Consider the following 19,579-nt stretch of genomic DNA (forward strand, 5'->3'; position numbering starts at 1 on the left):
CTGTCTTTCCTAACTATGGCATAATTCGATGGCAGAGCAGTGGCAACATCAGGGCCCGTGCTCTCATGCAGCCATGTCTCAGTTAGAAATAGTGCGTCAGGTTGCTCGCTGGTCAGGAGGTCGAAAATGTCAGCTTTGTGTTTCGGGAGTGAGTGGCAGTTAGTGTTTAAAAAGGAAAATCCCTTGCCAGTTGGGGCCGCTTGACATGTTTTATTGGTTTTGCTTGGTGGTGTAGTTAGTGCTCTTAGGGTCACATCAAAAGAAAAACCACAAAGGGACATTTCCCCACCCTGCCGTCTGTTTGAAGAAGGGTACAGTCCCGGCAAACAAGGGAGCGGTGAGCGAGTAATTGGCAGGATGTCAACACTAGTCTGTCTGTTGGAATTGGGATAGGGTTCCTGGCTCCTGGTCCCGTTCGGGCGCGGGCAGGCACAAACGGGCTTGCCTTTGGCGCCCTTTTGGCGCACCCACTGCGCGCATCCGCTGTGCATAGCGAGTGGCAATATGTTAATGAAGGGGGAAGGATCAGCTGCACTTCATAGCTGGAAATCATGCAGCACAGAGGACACAGAGTAGCCTTGTATGTAGGGGCACAGTTGTACCTAACCTAAATTATTTTCTTTCTTGGAGGGATACATACAATCTATACAATTATTCGATCATTCTTTTCATATGGTGGATCTAGTTGCAAGAATGTGTATGTTGTGGTTGGTGCTGTTTTACCAGAATTCACAGATTTAATTATATAGCTAGTTCATACCACTCTTCAGGAGCTTGCTAGTGTACATATTTTACACATATGTGTGTATGTTGGTATGAGGCATAGAGCCTTCACGGTTAGATAGACTTGACATTTTGGTCTCTGCCACAGGGTTGCAGACAAGGGATGGAGATTACTGGGTAGGTTGGCATTGCCCAGGTGACGTTCTATCACATAGCTACAGTAGGCTCACCTCTTCAAGCCTATTAAGGCAGGGACAGCGTGAAACAAGCAGGTGTATTCATTGTTTCTCCAAATATACCAGTGAAAAATTAAACGTTTATTAGTTTATAATTTATTATTTTTCTTTATTTTATTGACAGCGGCTTCCATATGCTAAAAATATAATATTGTTTATTGCTTTAAAATGTTATAAAATAATCTGAAACTTGTGTAGACTGCAACAAATGTTAATCGTTTCCATATTATAATATAATGAAACAGTTATCAACCACTCAGAACATTAATATAAAAATTAAAAAATAACCTGTCGAAAGACCAGAGAAGGCATGAAACTGCACTGACATAAATACTATGTGCACTCATGCCTAGCAAAAACTCAGTCAGAAAACCTCTCCCACCCGACAGATTTCCCACAAGTCTAACATGGTGAAAGCTTTGGGGTGTGCATGCTCAGCTGTGCATGTTCCTACTGTTACAGTTCTGTAATGAGTGCTATCCACAGCATGAAAAGAAATGCTTTTCAAACTATACTCAAGGTTTGGATTAAGCACCCACTCTGCCAAAGTTGTGTTTACGGATTTAGAAAATTTGACTTCACTGCAATGGATCAAAATATTTGCCTCCCTTGGGGAAATTTCTTTCCCCACGGTGACACCCTATCCCCTGCACCTCCTCCAAATGTGGGTGTGATTCGTTCCCCTTTCGATCTTGAAAAGAGATTTGCTTCAGCCTTTGGAAGGGTAAAATTCATATTGTTTCCAGGTTGGAAATGGGACTGAGAGGAGTTTATGAAGGTCATTTTCACACTCTACAACAAAGAGAACCAGGAGTTATTCATGTCCAGCACACATGCTCCAAGTATCAATGATCTATTGAGGAAAGGGGTGTGGAGTTCCTCAAGGCAAGTGAACTGCAAAAGATTCAAGTTACAGGAAAAGGAATGTGCTCCAATAGGAGAATGGGCCCTCACACACCCAAATGGGTGTCATGCTTAATCATTGGGCTAGCTCCTTGTCGGGCCGGCGCTGCAGTGCACCCACTAGAGATCTTTTTCTTAGCTCTCTGGTGAATTGGGGATGTGGGCTCAAGTGTAAAGTGTTTAGTAGTGGTAAAGGGTGGTTTAAAATAGGTATGGTGATGCTCAGGATCAGACTATTTAATGATTGAGTTCACTAGCCTAATTAAAATGTTAACGTTAATTTAGGATATGATGGTCCTAGTTAGCTAGGTGAGTAAATTGATCTAAAACAAGGTCAACATGTTTCTCGCCTCAATATGTCAGGAAACGATCATGTGGCGATTCTTCAGGACCTAACAGAAACAACCTACACTACATTCTGACTGAATTCAATTGAGATGATTAGTATAAGAGTAATCAGTCACACAAGAGGGCAAACAGTAATATTGTACCTTAGAGTATCGAACAAGACCCCTTGAGATAGTAGCAGAGGAAACGCCTATTTGCATATTGGATGTGTAGTAGTGTCCGCCGTTAGACCTACCCCAGCTCGGAACTGCACAGTGCACACCCCTTTTTCAAAAGGTCATTTTCCCACCCCATGAGTGCAGATCACTCTGCAGTCTTGGCAGAGATCTCCACGCACATAAATGCAGTGCTTTATTTGTGAAGTGCTGATATCCAAGACGCTGCTCAGACACACTGTCTTACAGGTTTCTGTTTGCTCCCTTGGTGACAATTTTCTGTCTTTCTCTTCCTTCTTCTTTCCTGTTTGTGAGTTTTCTCCTTTCTTGCTCTTGGGAAACGTCTGATGTGGAGAAATAAGTGCCGGTTCCGAAAAACACCGGCTCAAATTAAGCACTGCATAAATGGATTTCCACATGGTAGGAGCCCTTTTTATGACTTCCTGGAAGATGTAAAACAGGAAAATTCCCACATAAGCTTATGCTTAAAACTTAGTCCTCCTGATCATTAAAAATTATGAAAGTGCTAGAAACCTGAAACCCAATGAGATGTGGTGTGCAAAATTATTAAAATAGCGATTATTCTATTTAAACAAAGGTTCCACCTTTTTTCCATGAAGCTGCACATGTTTTCAAAAAGTACGAAGGGTCAGATTTACAAGCCCCATGCGCCACGTTTGCGTCTCTTTTAACATGGGAAAAGTGACGCAAAAGTGGCACAAGGGGCTTGTAAATAAGCCCCGAACTACTTAAGTACTTTGTTTATGACTTCCTAGGATCTGTACTCATTAGTGTGAAGATTAGAACTAGGCAGCTTCTGTTCACCACGTTTTGATGTATTTCATCTGCTGACCAGTTTATTTGGGGTGCTATAGGTGGCCTCACTTAAGCTATATTGTGTTGTCCTTTCTAGGACGCCTAAATGTTTACTACAAAATATATGCTAGTTCAATAATAGCCATTTCTAGGTAAACAAAAACAAATTAGACCATTGTAGTTTGGTGATAATTACAACTGGTGAATTTACCAAATTGATAAAATGTTTTTATTAATGAAAAGATGACGTTTGTCATCAAACAATACGACTTAGTATGGATAGGCAGCTCGGAATGGAAAAAGAATCACCTTCAAAGTTCTTGCAAGTCTGACATTAATAATAATTGTAACAATAAATACTTTAAAAAATAAAGGACGGAAGTGGGTTTTGGGACAAAAAAAAGTGTCTTTGAAGTCTACCTTCTATTTCTATCCTGGCAGAAGAATACAGGAAAACATGGAAGGTCACTGAATAAAGAGGAACGCCTAGGTGGGTACAGGTTAATAAAAAAAGATAAAGGATGAGACAGTTGGGAAAATGAGGGGTTCCAAGCTGGTAGGTGAAGGCAGAACCAAAGTACAGAAACAAAAATGGAGCAACAAAAACATCATGGTTGCGGGAGGTAAGAGGAACAGAAGGAAAATGGAAGCGAAAACAAACGAAAATACAGGGTGAAGGAAGGGAACCACCCACTATCCTGTCACACCACAAAAAATAATAAAAGGAGGAAGACCAGGAGGAGAGCCCATACATTATTAAACACTGCTGATGAGGTGAGAGAGACATGCGAGGTCAAGGAACGATAAGGGATCTGGGAGAGGAGCAACAGCAGCAAACCACTTCATACCAGAAACAAATGTTTCGAATAGGAGGAAGTGCTGTAGGAGAAGGGTGGAAAGTTAAGATACATGTGAGATAGCCAGTTGTGTGAAGAGGGACAATGATACATGACATCTCAATGAACAACGTTTATGTGCAAACATTTGTAAAGGTGGGAGATTTTGCAAATGCACTGATGGGGGAAAGGCAGGGTGTTAGAGATGCGGGAACATATTCAAATTCTATAGGAAAACTAATGAATTCTCATAACTTCTGCTCTTTTAGATGTCTGTTGCAGCCAGCCATTCACAGGCTGGATTTTTAAAAATACCATTAATTTTTTGTAAAATTGAGAACATGGGTTTGATAGAAAGGATTCATCAGAATGGGGTTTCACAAGTCGTATTTCCATCCATATCACATACACCAATGCATAGCTCAGTAGATTAAAGCAACTACATTTAATTTGAAGATTTACTGTTTGAGTACTGGTGGGTACAACACAATACACTCTATGAATTTGCCAATTATTCCTCTCTGGATTTACCTTAGCATGGAAGTCAATATTACCTAGTCTGTGTTGTATCACTAGTACCATTGGAAAAGTTGTTAGGCCCACAATGCACTTGGGTGCTGTGTATATCTCATCTTCCACCACCCCTGCTGCTTTCCCAATTAAATCACTTTTTTTGGCCTCTGTATATACTGATGAGCTCTGACAATTTAGCAATTTGATGTTGTTTATGAGCCCTTATCTTTTAAAACGCTCACATTTGAATGAATGACAGTAGCTGTGGTTGTTCTCAATCACTTTTGTGTGCCCAAAAAGTATTAATTGCCCTGCTTTTATATTTCGGATACATTCACAAAGTATTGGAGTAATTATTGGACTCCTAAAGCACGGCCCTTCTGACTCCTACACAGATATCAATCCTTTAGCTTGGAAGTTCAATGCAGCTGACGCGGCCAATAGGAAAGGTATCTTGAAGAACTCGGAAGGTTTAGATTTTCATAGAACACAGTGGGATTGTAAATGAAGGGCTTCTGATCTTGGCTCTATTTTCCATATGATCTGCTGGTTTTGGCAATCTGGCAGTAGACTGTGAGTGCAAAGGACATGCCCAGCACCTGCAAAGACACAGAAACACACTAAAGTTACTGACTGTAAAGGCACTGACAAGAGCTCAGCACCATAAGGGGAAAATGGTTGCACCATTCAGGCAATGTTGGATTTTCACGCTAATTCCATAATTTAGATATTAGGTTACCAATGCGGGTTTCCACATTTTAAGTTACAAAGTTACCACCACCTCCGTTATGTTCTGTAATGTTGTATAATTGCATTTTTGCTGCAGTAATATCACTGGAATTTAAATTACAAACTCCTGGTAGATGCATAAACATCTGCTTCCACACGTTGTTTTTCTACCTCTCAAACTAATCCAAATGATCCCCTTCAAACCGGATCTAGGTCCGTGTTTCAATTTATGGATTTGAAAGTCACAGAGGAACCATTGCCTGGTTGATAATCCAGGCAGATCTCTTTACAGAACACTACATCACAAAGAAGTAACAGTTTACCTCCTGCGCTCTTAGACTCCAGCCCGCATGTGTCTCTGTCATACGAAGCAATTGTAAATCATGCTAAAATCATGAATCTGTGTATGAGGGATTAATGATACAATGGTATAGGGATTCACTTTTTACTCTTTGTGTGCACTCCTGCACTGTCAGGATACCTTAAACTCCCAAGACTAGGCTAACTGATAGAGCGCCACGTTATTCAGAAAATTGTAGGGGTGCACCATATTCACTGTTGGTCCGCACCCACATATTAATCGAAATTGTATCAAAGTGTGACTTAGTAATGTATCACTCAAATCTTCTTATATTAGTATGATTAGAATTGTAACCATACTTTTCATGAAGAGCAATATCGTAGTTTACTGCAAATGTATTTTAGTCAATGCATAATGATTGGTTTTCATGTAATGCAATGCATTGGGTTTAAATGTGCACCATATTAAAGTCTGCACATGTAGTTTGCTTATTCATATATAAAGTGTAATGAAATTAATGCTTGCAGTGTGATTTTAGAAGTGTGTGTTTAAACTGTGTAAAGGCCTGATCGCATATACGTTTAAAGAGAAAGGCCTGTTAATTTCTTATGTTAGCTAAATGCTGTAGGCCGAAAATGATTTCCCTTGGTAAGGCTTTGGGTTTCAGGATGTTAGCAAATCTTAGAGAAGTGGAAAGTTTCTCGATCTCATGTTTCTGTTGCAGGTTCAAGGACACTTAGCTCATTAGAGAGACTAGGCCTTTGTTTTAGGTGTTAGGATGGTACGAGAAGCCAATATGGGTGTACACCGGAATTTAGGGATGATACTTTCGGCAGAGAAGGTGCCTGGGACCCAATGTCAAGGTAACCGTCGTTGGATGGGATACAAGTTTCACTGGAAAAGTACTGGAAGAGGACCTGGCTGAAGAGGTGTGCCGGAGGGCATGTTTTATGTTTTTGGGATTAGAGACAGTGCCCCGAGGGTTGAGCAGTTGAGGCGTAGATGGGAAGCTAGTAGGAGCATCTTAGAGCGATCTCTGACTAAGTGAGTGCACTTCTAAGGAAGTCTTCACTGCTGACACCTTTTTACTCTCTTGCCTGGAAAGGAAAATGCTAAGTAAGGATGTCACCTTAGAGATATAGTAAAGATAGACTAACTGATTTTCTTTTAGGCTAATGACTTCTAATATAGAGACTAGAGTAATTATCGCATTTCTGATGTCACTGGAATTGATTATTATTCTTATTCTGAGTCGGATGAGACTCCTGCATAGAATTTCGTTTGTATTAGTGCCCATTTATTTTCTTCACCTTGTATTGAGGTGTTTGCACGTGCAGTTATTTTTGGTCGTAATAAATTCCTAAAAATTTTGATTTGGAGTCAGTGGTCCTTTCAGAGAATAAATTCATATATTGGTTATGTGTTAAAATTTGATTTCCTCCCCTCTACACTATTTAGTAGATAAAAAGATCCTGGCGACCTCAGAGGATTCTTGGTGATGGTAAGATAGATAAGAATCCAGCGTCATCAGTTGGTACCAGAGTAGGATGGTTATCTCTGATAGTGAGGGGAGATCTAGATCAAGATAAGAGATTCTAGAGGCCCATAGAATTCGAGGGATGGTGACCCATCAGATGGTGAGCGGCAAATGATGGCAGTTGACGGAGATTGATTGAAAGTAGCGGTGCGGCGGAAAGCAGCAGTTCGTGGAGGAGTAAGTATGAATAGGGTGATGTGTTTTGTAGATTGCGGTGTTGATTTGATTGTGTGATGTCTTGCGGAGTTGGAATGAGAGTTGAGTGATTGTGAGATCAGGCTGTGAGCGCGCGCGCGCAGCCTGGGGATTCTGAGACTCGACGAGTAGTCTGAGAAGTTGTGGTGTAGAAGACACCCAAGGTATATTTTGTTGACCATTGAAAGGGAATCGTGAGACGTCATCGATTACCCAGACCGAGATAGGGGGAGCGAATGCGTGAGTGCGCGAGTTACCGACGCTGGTCGTGGGTTGTTGTATGTGGAACATTGAGCGTTTGAAGCCTATCAGTTGAGGCGATAGTCCGGTCATTTCGCGGACAGACAGTTGCTAGGTTTGAGGTCAACAATTTCGAGAGACTGTCGTAGGCAGTCAGAGAAGTGATTGTCCGGTCGTTTGTGGACAGATAATTACTTCAGAGTGTGAAGGGGACAAATGCAAGGGTGAGACGTGAATTGTGAAGGAGGGGAACTGCTGCGAGCGGAGGAAGTGTGACGTCAGAAGGTGTCGCGCTGCGATAGGTAGGTTGGTGTGAGTCGCACTGCTATTGGTGGATTGACATCAGGAAGTGAACGAAAACATTGTGCGCGATCAAAAATGTGTTCATCATGAAATGTTTTAAGGTTTTCCGAGAATTATGTAGAGGTGATGAACATGTGGTTACTTGAGGGGGAGAAAAAGCCCCTCCCCAGGACACTTCAGCGCATAATATGGCAAAGAATGTGGGATTGCATACTATAATTTGGCTTGAAAATTGGCATAAGATGACTCATGGTGAAGGAGAATTGACTTTCCCATGATACGGTACTTTCAGGTTGGATGTGTTGTATCAGTTGAAATCTGTGATGTCTTCCTTGCGAACTCTGCCTAGACCAACACAGTTTGAGGCATTACATGCATGGATCAGAGCAGCGTATGACAGGAAAAGAGACAAAAGTCAAGAAAGAGTGAAGAAGTCAATCAGGGCATTCCAGGATGCAAGGTGGGATGCGCTAGAGAAGAGGTGGAGAGTGGAAACAATTGAGGGGGATAGATTGTACCCACTACTAGAGAAAACAGACAGCGCGAAGGCAAAGAGTGTAGACGAGGATGATAGCGATACGGATGACAGCTTGGTAGAGAGGTTGATGTCTGAAAGACCGCCTCCGTTCAATCCAGATTCCTATGAAGGAAAGTCGGCTCCAGCAGAAGGGGGCTAGTGGATTACAGACTCAGTCAGAGGTGAGAGTAGTAGGGAAAATCTCGACAAGAACGGAGGACATGAGAATTCAGTCTGTAGCGAGTACAGAAGATGGGAGAGGTGTGAGGTTACCGGATGCTTTAAAAGTACTGGTTACCATTGGACCCATTGTTTCGGTTTACGACCCAGCTCAAGAGAGAGTTGGTAGTCTAGCACAGTCAGCTGCTGGATCAAGGAGTGTGGTTGAGGGAAACGGGACAGTGAGCGGGATGGAGCAGACTCCGAGACCTATAGAATGGAGTATGCCATTGCCAGCCACCGCAGATTCCTCTAGGGGACAGGTGGATGCGAGACCGACAAGACCAAGGTCTTTGGCCGAGTCGAGATCAGATTTGAGAATGTGGGTACCGCCTGCGAGGAATCAGTGTGAGAGAACTGTAGAGAGTGAGGAACAAGATAATTCATGAAACCGACCAGTCTCTAGGAACATGACAGAAAAGAGTAGGTTTCGAGATCAGAGCTGCGAGTATAACAAACGGAATGGTGCATCTTGTCGAGAAATATTGAAAGGTGCCCTGAAAGGGAGGATGTTAGATGTAGTGAGAATGAAAGCAGAAGTAGACGAAATAATTAATGGAAATTTGCCTCTTGAAAGGATAGATATGTATGAACAAGATGAGTTACTTTTTGTAGCGAAGGATGTGATTCGCAAGGCAAGAAACTGACAGTTGGCCAAGAAGTATGAGGTGGATTTGTCCAAAATGAAGGCATTACAGGGAAACCATAGGTTGCAGTATGGTGGCCAAGAACTGGAAGAGAAAAGGGTCATGGGGCTGAGAACCCATATCAGAGACTTGATTATAGCGATGCGTGCATGGATCATGCTTTATAAATGGGAGGAAAGATGGTCCAAGAAGAAGAGTTCCAAAAAGATAGGGACGGTAGGCATAGGGAATTTTGAGAGGTACAGAATGGAGGGTACGTGCATGTGCCTTGGAGTAGGGGTGATTTGGCTGCATTCACGAACGATTTCCCTCGGCTGAAGGAGAAGCCTGTAGAATGGTACAAACAGGTCAATCCCTTTGTCAAGATCTCAAAAGTGTTGTGGATTGATTTGAACACGTTGTTTGACATCATGGTTCCAGGGGACTTATGGTCCGCATGTAATATTGCTGTTGAATGACCGACTTCAGAGCCAGAAAGGAATCCTATCACGAATGGTCCGTCACCTCTAGTTATGAAAAAGTTTGAACAGGTGATCACGTGGTTAAAATAAAAAATTTCGCCTCTGGATATTGATTGGGTAAAGATAGATCGGACAGTCCAAGAACCAAGAGAGACGGTACATGAGTACTATGAACGCCTGTTACAGGCCTTCAAACAGTACAGTGGATTAGATGCCTGAGACACAAAAGACATGGGACAGTTTGTTTCAAAGTTTGCGTTAGGGTTGAGGCCAGAAGTCAGTCTCATGATACAGCAACATCTGATTTGTTGGCAGAACAAGCCGATGGATGATATCTTGCGGTATGCCAGATACTGCAGTGATGAGATAGATTCTAGGCACAGGAAGTTAAAAGACAAATTGATGCTTGTTCAAATGCAAGCAGCTCAAGTTCAGCCTAGCGGGGGACGTTAGGAAGGAGACAGGGAAATAACCAAGGAGGAAATCAGGAGGAATCAGGGAAGACCAAAGCTAGTTGATCCTAAGACAGGAATGGATGTGGCGACATTGAAAAAGACCACTGCGTGTCATCTTTGTCACCAGACTGGACACTGGAAACATGAGTGTTCCTTGAATCCGATTAACCAAGTGCAACAGGAAGTAGAAACAATTCAGGTGCCTGTACCTGAAGCAGTCCCTACAGTGACTAGACCCAGGTCGATGAAAAGGGGAATGTTCAGTCCACAGGTACAAGTTCCCCAGCCACCTAGAGTTCAATATGTCCAGCAGGGAGCTCGGACTTATCAACAGATGCCCTTGTTCGAAGGGTATGAGAGGTTCAGCCCAGACCCGTTGGCATGACGGTGCCTGAGAGGGGAGGAGGACTGCACACTTGGAGCAGTCTTGGAGGTAGACCAGAGGGAACCATTTGTAGAAGCAGACGTTGATGGTCACCCTACCACCTTTTTGGTTGATACTGGTGCTACCCGGTCTACTGTGAGATCCGCAGTAGTCCCTAACCTACCCCACTCGGGACAATCGATCCAAGTTGTTGGAGTAGCAAACAAGAAAATGACCAGCACATTGACCGAGCCAATTCCTGTGAGAATAGGAACTTTCCAAGACCGACACCAGTTTGTTGTGTTTGACTCGAGACCAGTTTGCCTGTTAGGAAGAGATCTGTTGTGCAAATTAAATTGCACCATCTATTGCACACTGAAGGGAGTTGAAGTACAGACAAAGGATGATGATGCGACTTTTAAAGTTGCAAATCAACATTTGTGCATAGAAATGTACCCAGCGCTGACAGTGGAGGAACTTCCACTTGACTTGAGGGATTCTGTGTCACCCGAGGTGTGGGACTTCACCGGAGAAGAGATTGGGTTGATCAAAGTTATAGAGCCAGTGAAGATTCAGGTCAAACAGAACGTAGAATTCCCTAGGACACCCCAGTACAATTTGTCACCCGAGACTATTGCAGGGATCAAACCTGTAATCAAGTCTATGATCAAGCAGGGAATTCTGAAGGAGATCATGGGTAGCCCATGTAATTCACCTATCATGGGACTACAGAAACCGAGTGGGAAATTCAGGATCATGTAGGACCTGCGAAAGGTCAAGACGATAGTTGTTCCATGCTGTCCGGTGGTACCAAATCCATCTGTGATTCTGTTTCAGATTCCGTGTGAAGCTGAGTGATTTACAGTGATTGGCCTGTGTCAAGCCTTCTTCTTGATCCCACTCCATGAGGAGAGCCAATTTCTTTTTGCTTTCCAGCTGGAAAACCATGTGTTAACGTGGTGTCGTATCACCCAGGGGTACACAGAGAGTCCTTCGATCTTTAATCAGATCTTGAAGAAGAATCTTGAGAGTCTCGTATTGCCACAGCATTCCGTTCTGGTGCAATACATTGATGACTTGCTCATTGCCTCAGAAATAGAAGACGCTTGCAGGATTGATACCATTGCTTTACTGAATAATTTGGCAGAGAATGTGTCACCAGATCGCATTGAGGCAATCATGAACATGCCTGTGCCTACCACACAGAGAGAAGTCAGAATGTTTTTGGGGATGGTTGGCTACTGTCGCCAATGGATTCCCAACTTCTCCTTTGAAGCAAAGCTTTTACAGAGGCTGACGCACAAGGATGTGAGTGATCCGGTACCATGGGACAACGACTGCTTAATGTCGTTTTTAAGGCTGAGAGAGGCTATGTGTCGTGCTCCAGCTTTGGGAATGCCTGATTACAACAAGGCTTTCTCGTTGTTCTGTTGCGAGAGAGAAGATTGCGCATTGTCAGTTTTGACTCAGAATCATGGAGGTATCCGTAGACCAGTTGCCTACTTTTCAGCTACTTTAGTTCCAGTAGCTTCTGCGTTGCCCGGATGTCTCAAATCCATTGCTGCAACAGGTCTCAGTATTGAAAGGGGTGAGAGTATTGTCATGGGACACCCACTTACAGTTTATGTACCACATTCTGTTGAACTGTTGATGACAAGGACCAAAACACAGCACCTCACAAATAACCAATTAACACGCTATGAGCAAGTTATACTTGCCGCAGAAAATGTGACGTTGAAGAGGTGTTCTGTTTTGAATCCGGCAACATTGATGCACATTCCAAATGCAGATGGTGAAGATTATGAGGACCATGATTGTCTCGATGTGACTGAACTATGCACCAAACCGAGACTAGACATTGTTGATGAACCGCTCCCTGATCCTGATGAAACTTTCTTTGTGGACGGTTTGTGTTTGAGGGACAATGTTGGTCGACTAAGAGCAGCATTTGCTCTATGTACCATCACTGGAGTTGTTGAAGCTGTTTGTTTAGAGGGAGTACACTCCGCACAAGTAGCTGAGATCATTGCTGTGACCTGTGCTTATTTGGCTGCTGATCAGATTCGGATAACAATCTACACTGACAGTCAGTAAGGGTTTGGTGTGGTTCCTGACTTCGGACAGCTATGGTCACAGAGAGGTTTCATGACATCTTCAGGTTCGCCCATCAGAAATGGCGAATATGTGAGACAATTGTTGGAAGCATTACAGTGTCTCAAGGAAACTGCAGTTGTCAAATGTTCTGCTCATAGTAGGGGGATTGATTTTGTTTCACTGGGTAATAACTATGCAGATGAGGTTGCTCGTTTCTGCGCAGAACAAGGATGTATATTTACAGGAGGTTACACTGGAGAAAGCCAAGAAAGAACCGAGCTCAGCATGATGTTAGCCATGGCAGACACTTGGGAGGAATAAAACGATTGCAGGATGAGGTTACTGACCATGAACGAGATGGCTGGATGAGGTCGGGATGTGAGAAGGGAGATGTGGATGTGTGGGTCTCGAGAGATGGTCGAGCTGTGTTGCCGGAAAGTCTGTTGAGCCCAATGGCAAGATTGATACATGGTGCATTACATCTTGGCAGAGATGCAATGGTACGAGTGTTTAGACAGACGTGGTACAATCCAAAGTTTTGTGCGGTTGCTGAAGCTGTATGTCAGAGGTGTGTCACGTGTCAACAGATGAATGCAGGAAAGAAGACTGCCGTAACTTTGAGTCACATTGGGAGGTCAGGAAGGCCTTTCAATAGAATGCAGTTGGATTTCATTGAGATGCCAAAGTGTAATGGGCTGAGGTACATCCTAGTTGTGGTATGTGTGTTTTCAAGGTGGGTGGAGGATTACCCGACACGTAGATGTGACACACTCACTGTAGCTAAGCCATTGTTGAGGGAGCTTATCCCGAGGTTCGGTTTTCCGACCTCTTTGGAGTCGGACAGAGGCACACATTTCCACAGCGAAATCATGAAATTGCTCTGTGCTGCCTTGAATGTGGATCAGAGGTTACATTGCAGCTACCGACCAGAGGCTTCTGGGATTGTGGAGCAGGTTAATGGAACTTTGAAAGCACGGATGGCAAAAGTGTGCACTTCGACATCTCTGAAATGGCCTGATGCACTGCCCTTGGTTCTCATGAGCCTTAGGAGTGTTCCAGATAGGAGAACAGGGTTGTCACCTCATGAGATCCTGATGGGGAGGGCAATGCGATTACCAGCGATGCCTGGTACTGCTCTAATTAGCATCACTGATGACTTAATTCTCGACTACTGTAAGGGACTGGCTGACATAGTCCGTTCTGAGTCTCAGCAGGTACAAGCAGCAACTGTTCCAGCCTCAAGTGACCTGTGCCACGACCTGTGCCCGGGAGATTGGATGCTTGTTCGCAAACATGTGAGGAAGAGTTGCCTGGATGTCCGTTGGCGTGGCCCGTACCAGGTAATGCTGGTCACGGAACACGCCAGTGAAGTGTGGAGTGTTGCCGAACTGGGTGCATGCCTCCCATACCCGAAGAGTTCCAGCACCCTTGGAAGAAACAGCCCCTCTCGTAAATGAAAATCCAGCTGAGGTGGCAAGGCCATCTGAGAAGGCGGTCACTATAGGAGCTAAAAGAGCTTTACTAATCGAAGAGAGTCGTAGATTTCACATAGATTTGTCTAGAGGTGATTTTAAGCTTAATGCGTATGCGAGGCTGCTATACAAATATGTGGACGCGATGGATACGAAAGAATGTTATGTGTGCATGCAGTTACCTGCCTCAGTGGATGAGGGTATCAGATATCATCATCTTCCACTGACGTATGGAATTTCCTGCAGCTTGTTGCTTAGTATCTTCTATGACAGAGGTCAGTTTGAGTAGTTCTTTTCCAATTACGAAGCAGTGCTTCCTGAAGTTCCAGCTTACAAGCATTTTTATAAGTATGAGTATTACAAGTCAGAAGACAGACTCCGGAAGTATTTCATACCGTCTTTGGAACTGGATACGGCTTATGCTCATCGGCATAATTTGACCTGTTCATTGTCAGATGTTGAGAAGAAATTTGTAGATCTGGCAGAAGATAGATATAGAAAACTAACTCAACCACGAGATACAGGAGACAGTCCAGTAGATTGGACTAATGATGAAAGATTACACAGATCCAAAGGGAGTTATGGTCCCATAGCATTGGACAAGGAACAGAGAGGGAAGCTGTGTGTGAGACGTTATCAGACCTATTATGAAAAGGTTCCGGTAGGCCAGAGTACGTGTGATCATGTCTTCGCCATGGAAGATTCTGCTAAGAACTTTCTGCAAGGCTCAGTGCAATTGATTCCAACTGTTTATTATGTATGTGGAAAGAATGCCTATGTCAGGTTGCCTGCGAATTGGTATGGTACATGCTATTTGGGAATTATCTTTCCGAAAATCTACCATGCAGAAGATTTGGAGCTTTTGGAGAATGGACGGCATTCGAGAGCAAAGAGGGCTGCGAGTGCAGGAATTGTGATTGGAGACATCTTTGGAGCAATGATACAGAGTTTGGGTGTGGTCTTGAATGATATGAAGATCAGAAGATTGGCGACTGTGGTTGATGAGTTGTCAATGAATGCAGCAAAGTCATTGATACTTGTGGATGGAGAGATGTTATCGATAAGGACGATGGGTTTGCAGAACCGCCTTGCTTTAGATGTGTTATTAGCAAAAGAGGGCGGAGTCTGTAAATAATTGAAAGTTCAGGAATGTTTTACGTATATTCCAGATAACAGCAAGGATCTGGAGAAATATATAGACAACATTACCACGATCCATCATGAGATAGAGGATCTGACCGAAGAGGGTGTGTGGAAAAAGATCGGTAAAGGATTTGGTCGCGTGGGAAGTTGGTTTGCCAATTTGGGGAAAGGGTTCCTTGGCTTAATGCTAAAACCCCTCATCATTGTTCTGGTTTGTGTGGTTTGCTTGTGGGGATTCATCAGAGCTTATAAGTGGTACAGAGGAAACAGAGTCGAGAGAGCTCTCAGAGCGAGTGAAATGCGAATGGCCAGACTGCAGCACAGTCAATATCAGAACCTTAAGAATAGAGAGAGACTCCAACGGGGGAGGATGGCGACAAGTACTGTTTAGGTCGGTTCTTTCTCCAAGGGAGTTGTGAAATGGTGTGATGACATTTGTCATCAAAAGGGGGAACTGATAAAGCGCCACGTTATTCAGAAAACTGTAGGGGTGCATCATATTCACTGTTAGTCCGCACCCAAATATTAATCGAAATTGTATCAAAGTGTGACTTAGCAATGTATTATTCAAATCTGCTTATATTAGTATAATTAGAAATGAAACCATGCTTTTCATGAAGAGCAATATCGTAGTTTACTGCAAATGTATTTTAGTCAATGCATAATGATTGGTTTTCATGTAATGCAATGCATTGGGTTTAAATGTGCACATATTAAAGTCTGCACATGTAGTTTGCTTATTCATATATAAAGTGTAATGAAATTAATGCTTGTAGTGTGATTTTAGAACTGTGTAAAGGCCTGATCGCATATACATTTAAAGAGAAAGGCCTTTTAATTTCTTATGTTAGCTAAATGCTGTAGGTCAAAAATGATTTCCCTTGGTAAGTCTTTGGGTTTCAGGATGTTAGAAAATCTTAGAGAAGTGGAAAGTTTCTCGTTCTCATGTTTCTGTTGCAGGTGCAAGGACACTTAGCTCGTTAGAGAGACTAGGCCTTTGTTTTAGGAGTTAGGATCGTACGAGAAGCCAATATGGGAGTATACCAGAATTTAGGGAGGATACTTTCGGCAGAGAAGGTGCCTGGGACCCAAGGTCAAGCTAACCGTTGTTGGATGGGATACAAGTTTCACTGGAAAAGTACTGGAAGAGGACCTGGCTGAAGAGGTGTGCCGGAGGGCGTGTTCTATGTTTGGGGGATTTTGTATTAGGGACAGTGCCCGAGGGTTGAGCAGTTGAGGCATAGATGGGAAGCTAGAAGGAGCATCTTAGAGCGATCTCTGACTAAGTGAGTGCACTTCTAAGGAAGTCTTCACTACTGACACCTTTTTACTCTCTTGCCTGGAAGGGAAAATGCTAAGTAGGGATGTCACCTTAGAGATAGAGTAGGGATAGACTAACTGATTTTCTTTTAGGCTAATGACTTCTAATATAGAGACTGGAGTAATTATCGCATTTCTGATGTTACTGCAATTGATTCTTCTTCTTATTCTGAGTCGGATGATACTCCTGCGTATAATTTGGTTTGTATTAGTGCCCATTTATTTTCTTCACCTTGTATTGAGGTGTTTGTACGAGCAGTTATTTTTGGTCGTAATAAATTCCTAAAACTTTAGATTTGGAGTCAGTGGTCCTTTCAGAGAATAAATTGAAATATGGATTATGTGTTTAAATTTGATTTCCTCCCCTCTACACTATTTAGCAGATCAAAAGATCCTGGCGACCTGAGAGGATTCTTGGAATCCGGCGTCATCATAACCATAACTTTGTCAATAATTTAGAGAACATAGGGAATGATGACGCTGCCCTATGGCATGGTATAGTTTGTCGTACATGGGTGAAAACAAAGACAGTATATTTAGGAACGGCAAAGCACATTAATGGGCTACTCAGGCTGATATACAAAAGTTGGATTTTTTATTTGAGTTGCATTTTATACAAAACAGGGTAGTATCTTTCCAAGTAATTTCCAAGTACTGGCTTATACATTCATCTTCAGCCTCTAAATACAGGCATCTGTAGATCTCACAATACCTTCTCAGCCCCTACATTCCACAACCTCATTATACTCTCAGCCATAACATGGAGAGGAGGGCCGGGCTGGAAGCCTAAATCAGCCCTGGCAAAAACGTTCCACCCAGTCCGACAGTACAGGAGGCCAAGAAAGAATTGGGGCATGAGGGCATGGTAGGGTCATGGCAGCCATCCTGCTCTTAAAGCCTCCATTTGCCAGCAGGCCATCTCGAAAAGGCCAGCATGACACATTGACCAGACCGGCCCTGCACACCAGGATATTATAAAGAATGTGAAGGTGTAGAGAGTTCATTATCATGCTTATAATATGTTCAGGATCAGTCATCGCAAGGACACACAATCATCCTGGCTCCTTTTCTTCTCTACTCTTCAAGGAGCTGAAACCCATCTCTTCAAGCAACTCCTACTCCATGGGTAACCATCCAACTATGTAGAGCTCACCCTCACACCCTTTCCAACAGCTGCTCTACTCCTCTCACTGCATGCCCCCTCCACCCCTGTAAGCCTCACTAAGCACCTTCCACTCTCCACTGCCAATCCCCACCATTGATGTTGTAAATGTTTTCCCCCTGTTTCTCTCCTTCTTCTGGGCTACCACCCTTAAAAAAACCTCATGTGTACAAAATTTGTACAACACTCCATTGCTTTATAGCTGTGATTGCATTATATAAGTAACATAGAAAGATAGAAACATGCATGAATATATGTATATGTGGATATATAATTCAGTTTTCCCTTATTCGAGGACTCCACGGCACTCCGATGCAAGTTGGTACTTCCTTGCACCTTGGTGACCAAGGTGCAAGGAAGCACCGAAACGCATTGACATTACTGCTTACTGCCGGAGGTCAGGCAAATAAACATAATTGTACCATCTTGCACCTGAGTGCTGTGCAGTCCTTGAATAAGGGAAGCCGGAATCATAGATGCAAAGTCAGCGCACGGTGGTACGCTAAAACTGAGCATCACCGACGATCAAGCTGCTCGAAGGAAACATGCTGAAAACAGAGGACAAAAATGTATATATATATATATATATTCACTGAAAAAACCATAGGTTTCAGGAGCGTTATAGTTAGCTGGACTTTTCACTCATTCAAAACCATTGAAATTCCCCCGTTATAGTTAGTTCAGCTAACTATAACTCGCGCGCCCGCAATGCACTGCTGATGACGTCACATATTACATCACTCATGACATGGTCAGTGACATCACTCATGACATCACTGATGACATCTCAAATGACATCACTGATGACATCGCTGATGACATCATCCAGTGAATGTGTGTTTTTCTGAAAATTACATATGTTTTATATATGTATATCTCAAGGTAGATGGAAGAATAAATGGGTGTATAAGTGTCTAAATGGTTGATTTGTTTTTGAAAAATTGATTGTATAACTGACTGATTAAGTGTATCTTAGTGAATACATGGCTTAGTGAGTAATGTTTAAATATGTAAATATCTGTATCAGTCTCTCACTTTGTGTATAAGTGGCTGCATGGGTTGGTGAGTAGCTACATGAGTGTCTATATAGGTTATTAGTTGGTTTTTTGAGTATTAGTATGAGTGTCTGAGTGTCTGTATGGTTTGGTGGGGGGTATTACGTAGTGCATAGGTGCATGAATGAGTGACTCACTGTTTGTATGTGTTGAAGACAGCATGTGTGCAGGACTGTATGGGTGGATGAGTGTGTGCATGGGTGTGTTAGTGAGTGATAGACTGTCTCAATAGTGTCTTTATGAGTAACTACATATGTTTTAAACTAGTATATGTTACTATTGGTGTATATAAGTGAGTATATGTGAGAGTGAGAGATTGAAAGAGTTCCTGTATGAATAAGTATGTGTTTCTATAAGTGATTGTTTAAAAGACTACGTATGTGTAAGTTTCTGTAGAAGTAAGTGTGGGTGTGTGTGTAAATCTGTATATGCAAGTAAATGGATGTTTGATTCTTTATTAGCATGAGTGACTATGTGTGTGAGTAACTCTATGGATGAGTGGCATTGTGTAACAGGATGTATAGGTGTATGAGTACATATGATGAGTAAGTACATGTATGAGTGACTGTATAGGACTGTTGGTGAATGAGTGGATGTGTATGTGGATCTTAGAATTACTGAATAGGTTGTTGTAACTGGTATTGGTATGTTCATTGTTTTGAACATTTTAGTTTCTATTTTTGAATGTGTGTACCAAAGGTTATATTAGGTGGAGAAGAGGTCTGCCACTCTATCACAAGGATTATGTCATGAGTGATGTCATGAGTGATGTCATTTGAGATGTCATGAGAGATGTCACTGACCATGTCATGAGTGATGTAATATGTGACGTCAT

At 42.8% G+C, this 19,579-nt stretch overlaps 1 protein-coding gene across 1 annotated transcript in view; it reads right to left on the reverse strand.

Moving 5' to 3' along the window:
* Positions 1-5,057: 5,057 nt before the first annotated feature.
* Positions 5,058-19,579, reverse strand: part of LOC146866644 (leukocyte surface antigen CD53-like) — a 139,051-nt gene continuing 124,529 nt past the window's right edge. Inside the window, exon 7 of the mRNA XM_085616489.1 lies at positions 5,058-5,129. Within this exon, the coding sequence (XP_085472615.1) occupies positions 5,058-5,129 (72 nt within the window). The remainder of the gene's footprint in view (positions 5,130-19,579) is intronic.

The sequence above is a fragment of the Triturus cristatus genome, chromosome 1_2 (assembly GCF_964204655.1).
Source record: "Triturus cristatus chromosome 1_2, aTriCri1.1, whole genome shotgun sequence".
Lineage (NCBI taxonomy): Eukaryota > Metazoa > Chordata > Amphibia > Caudata > Salamandridae > Triturus > Triturus cristatus.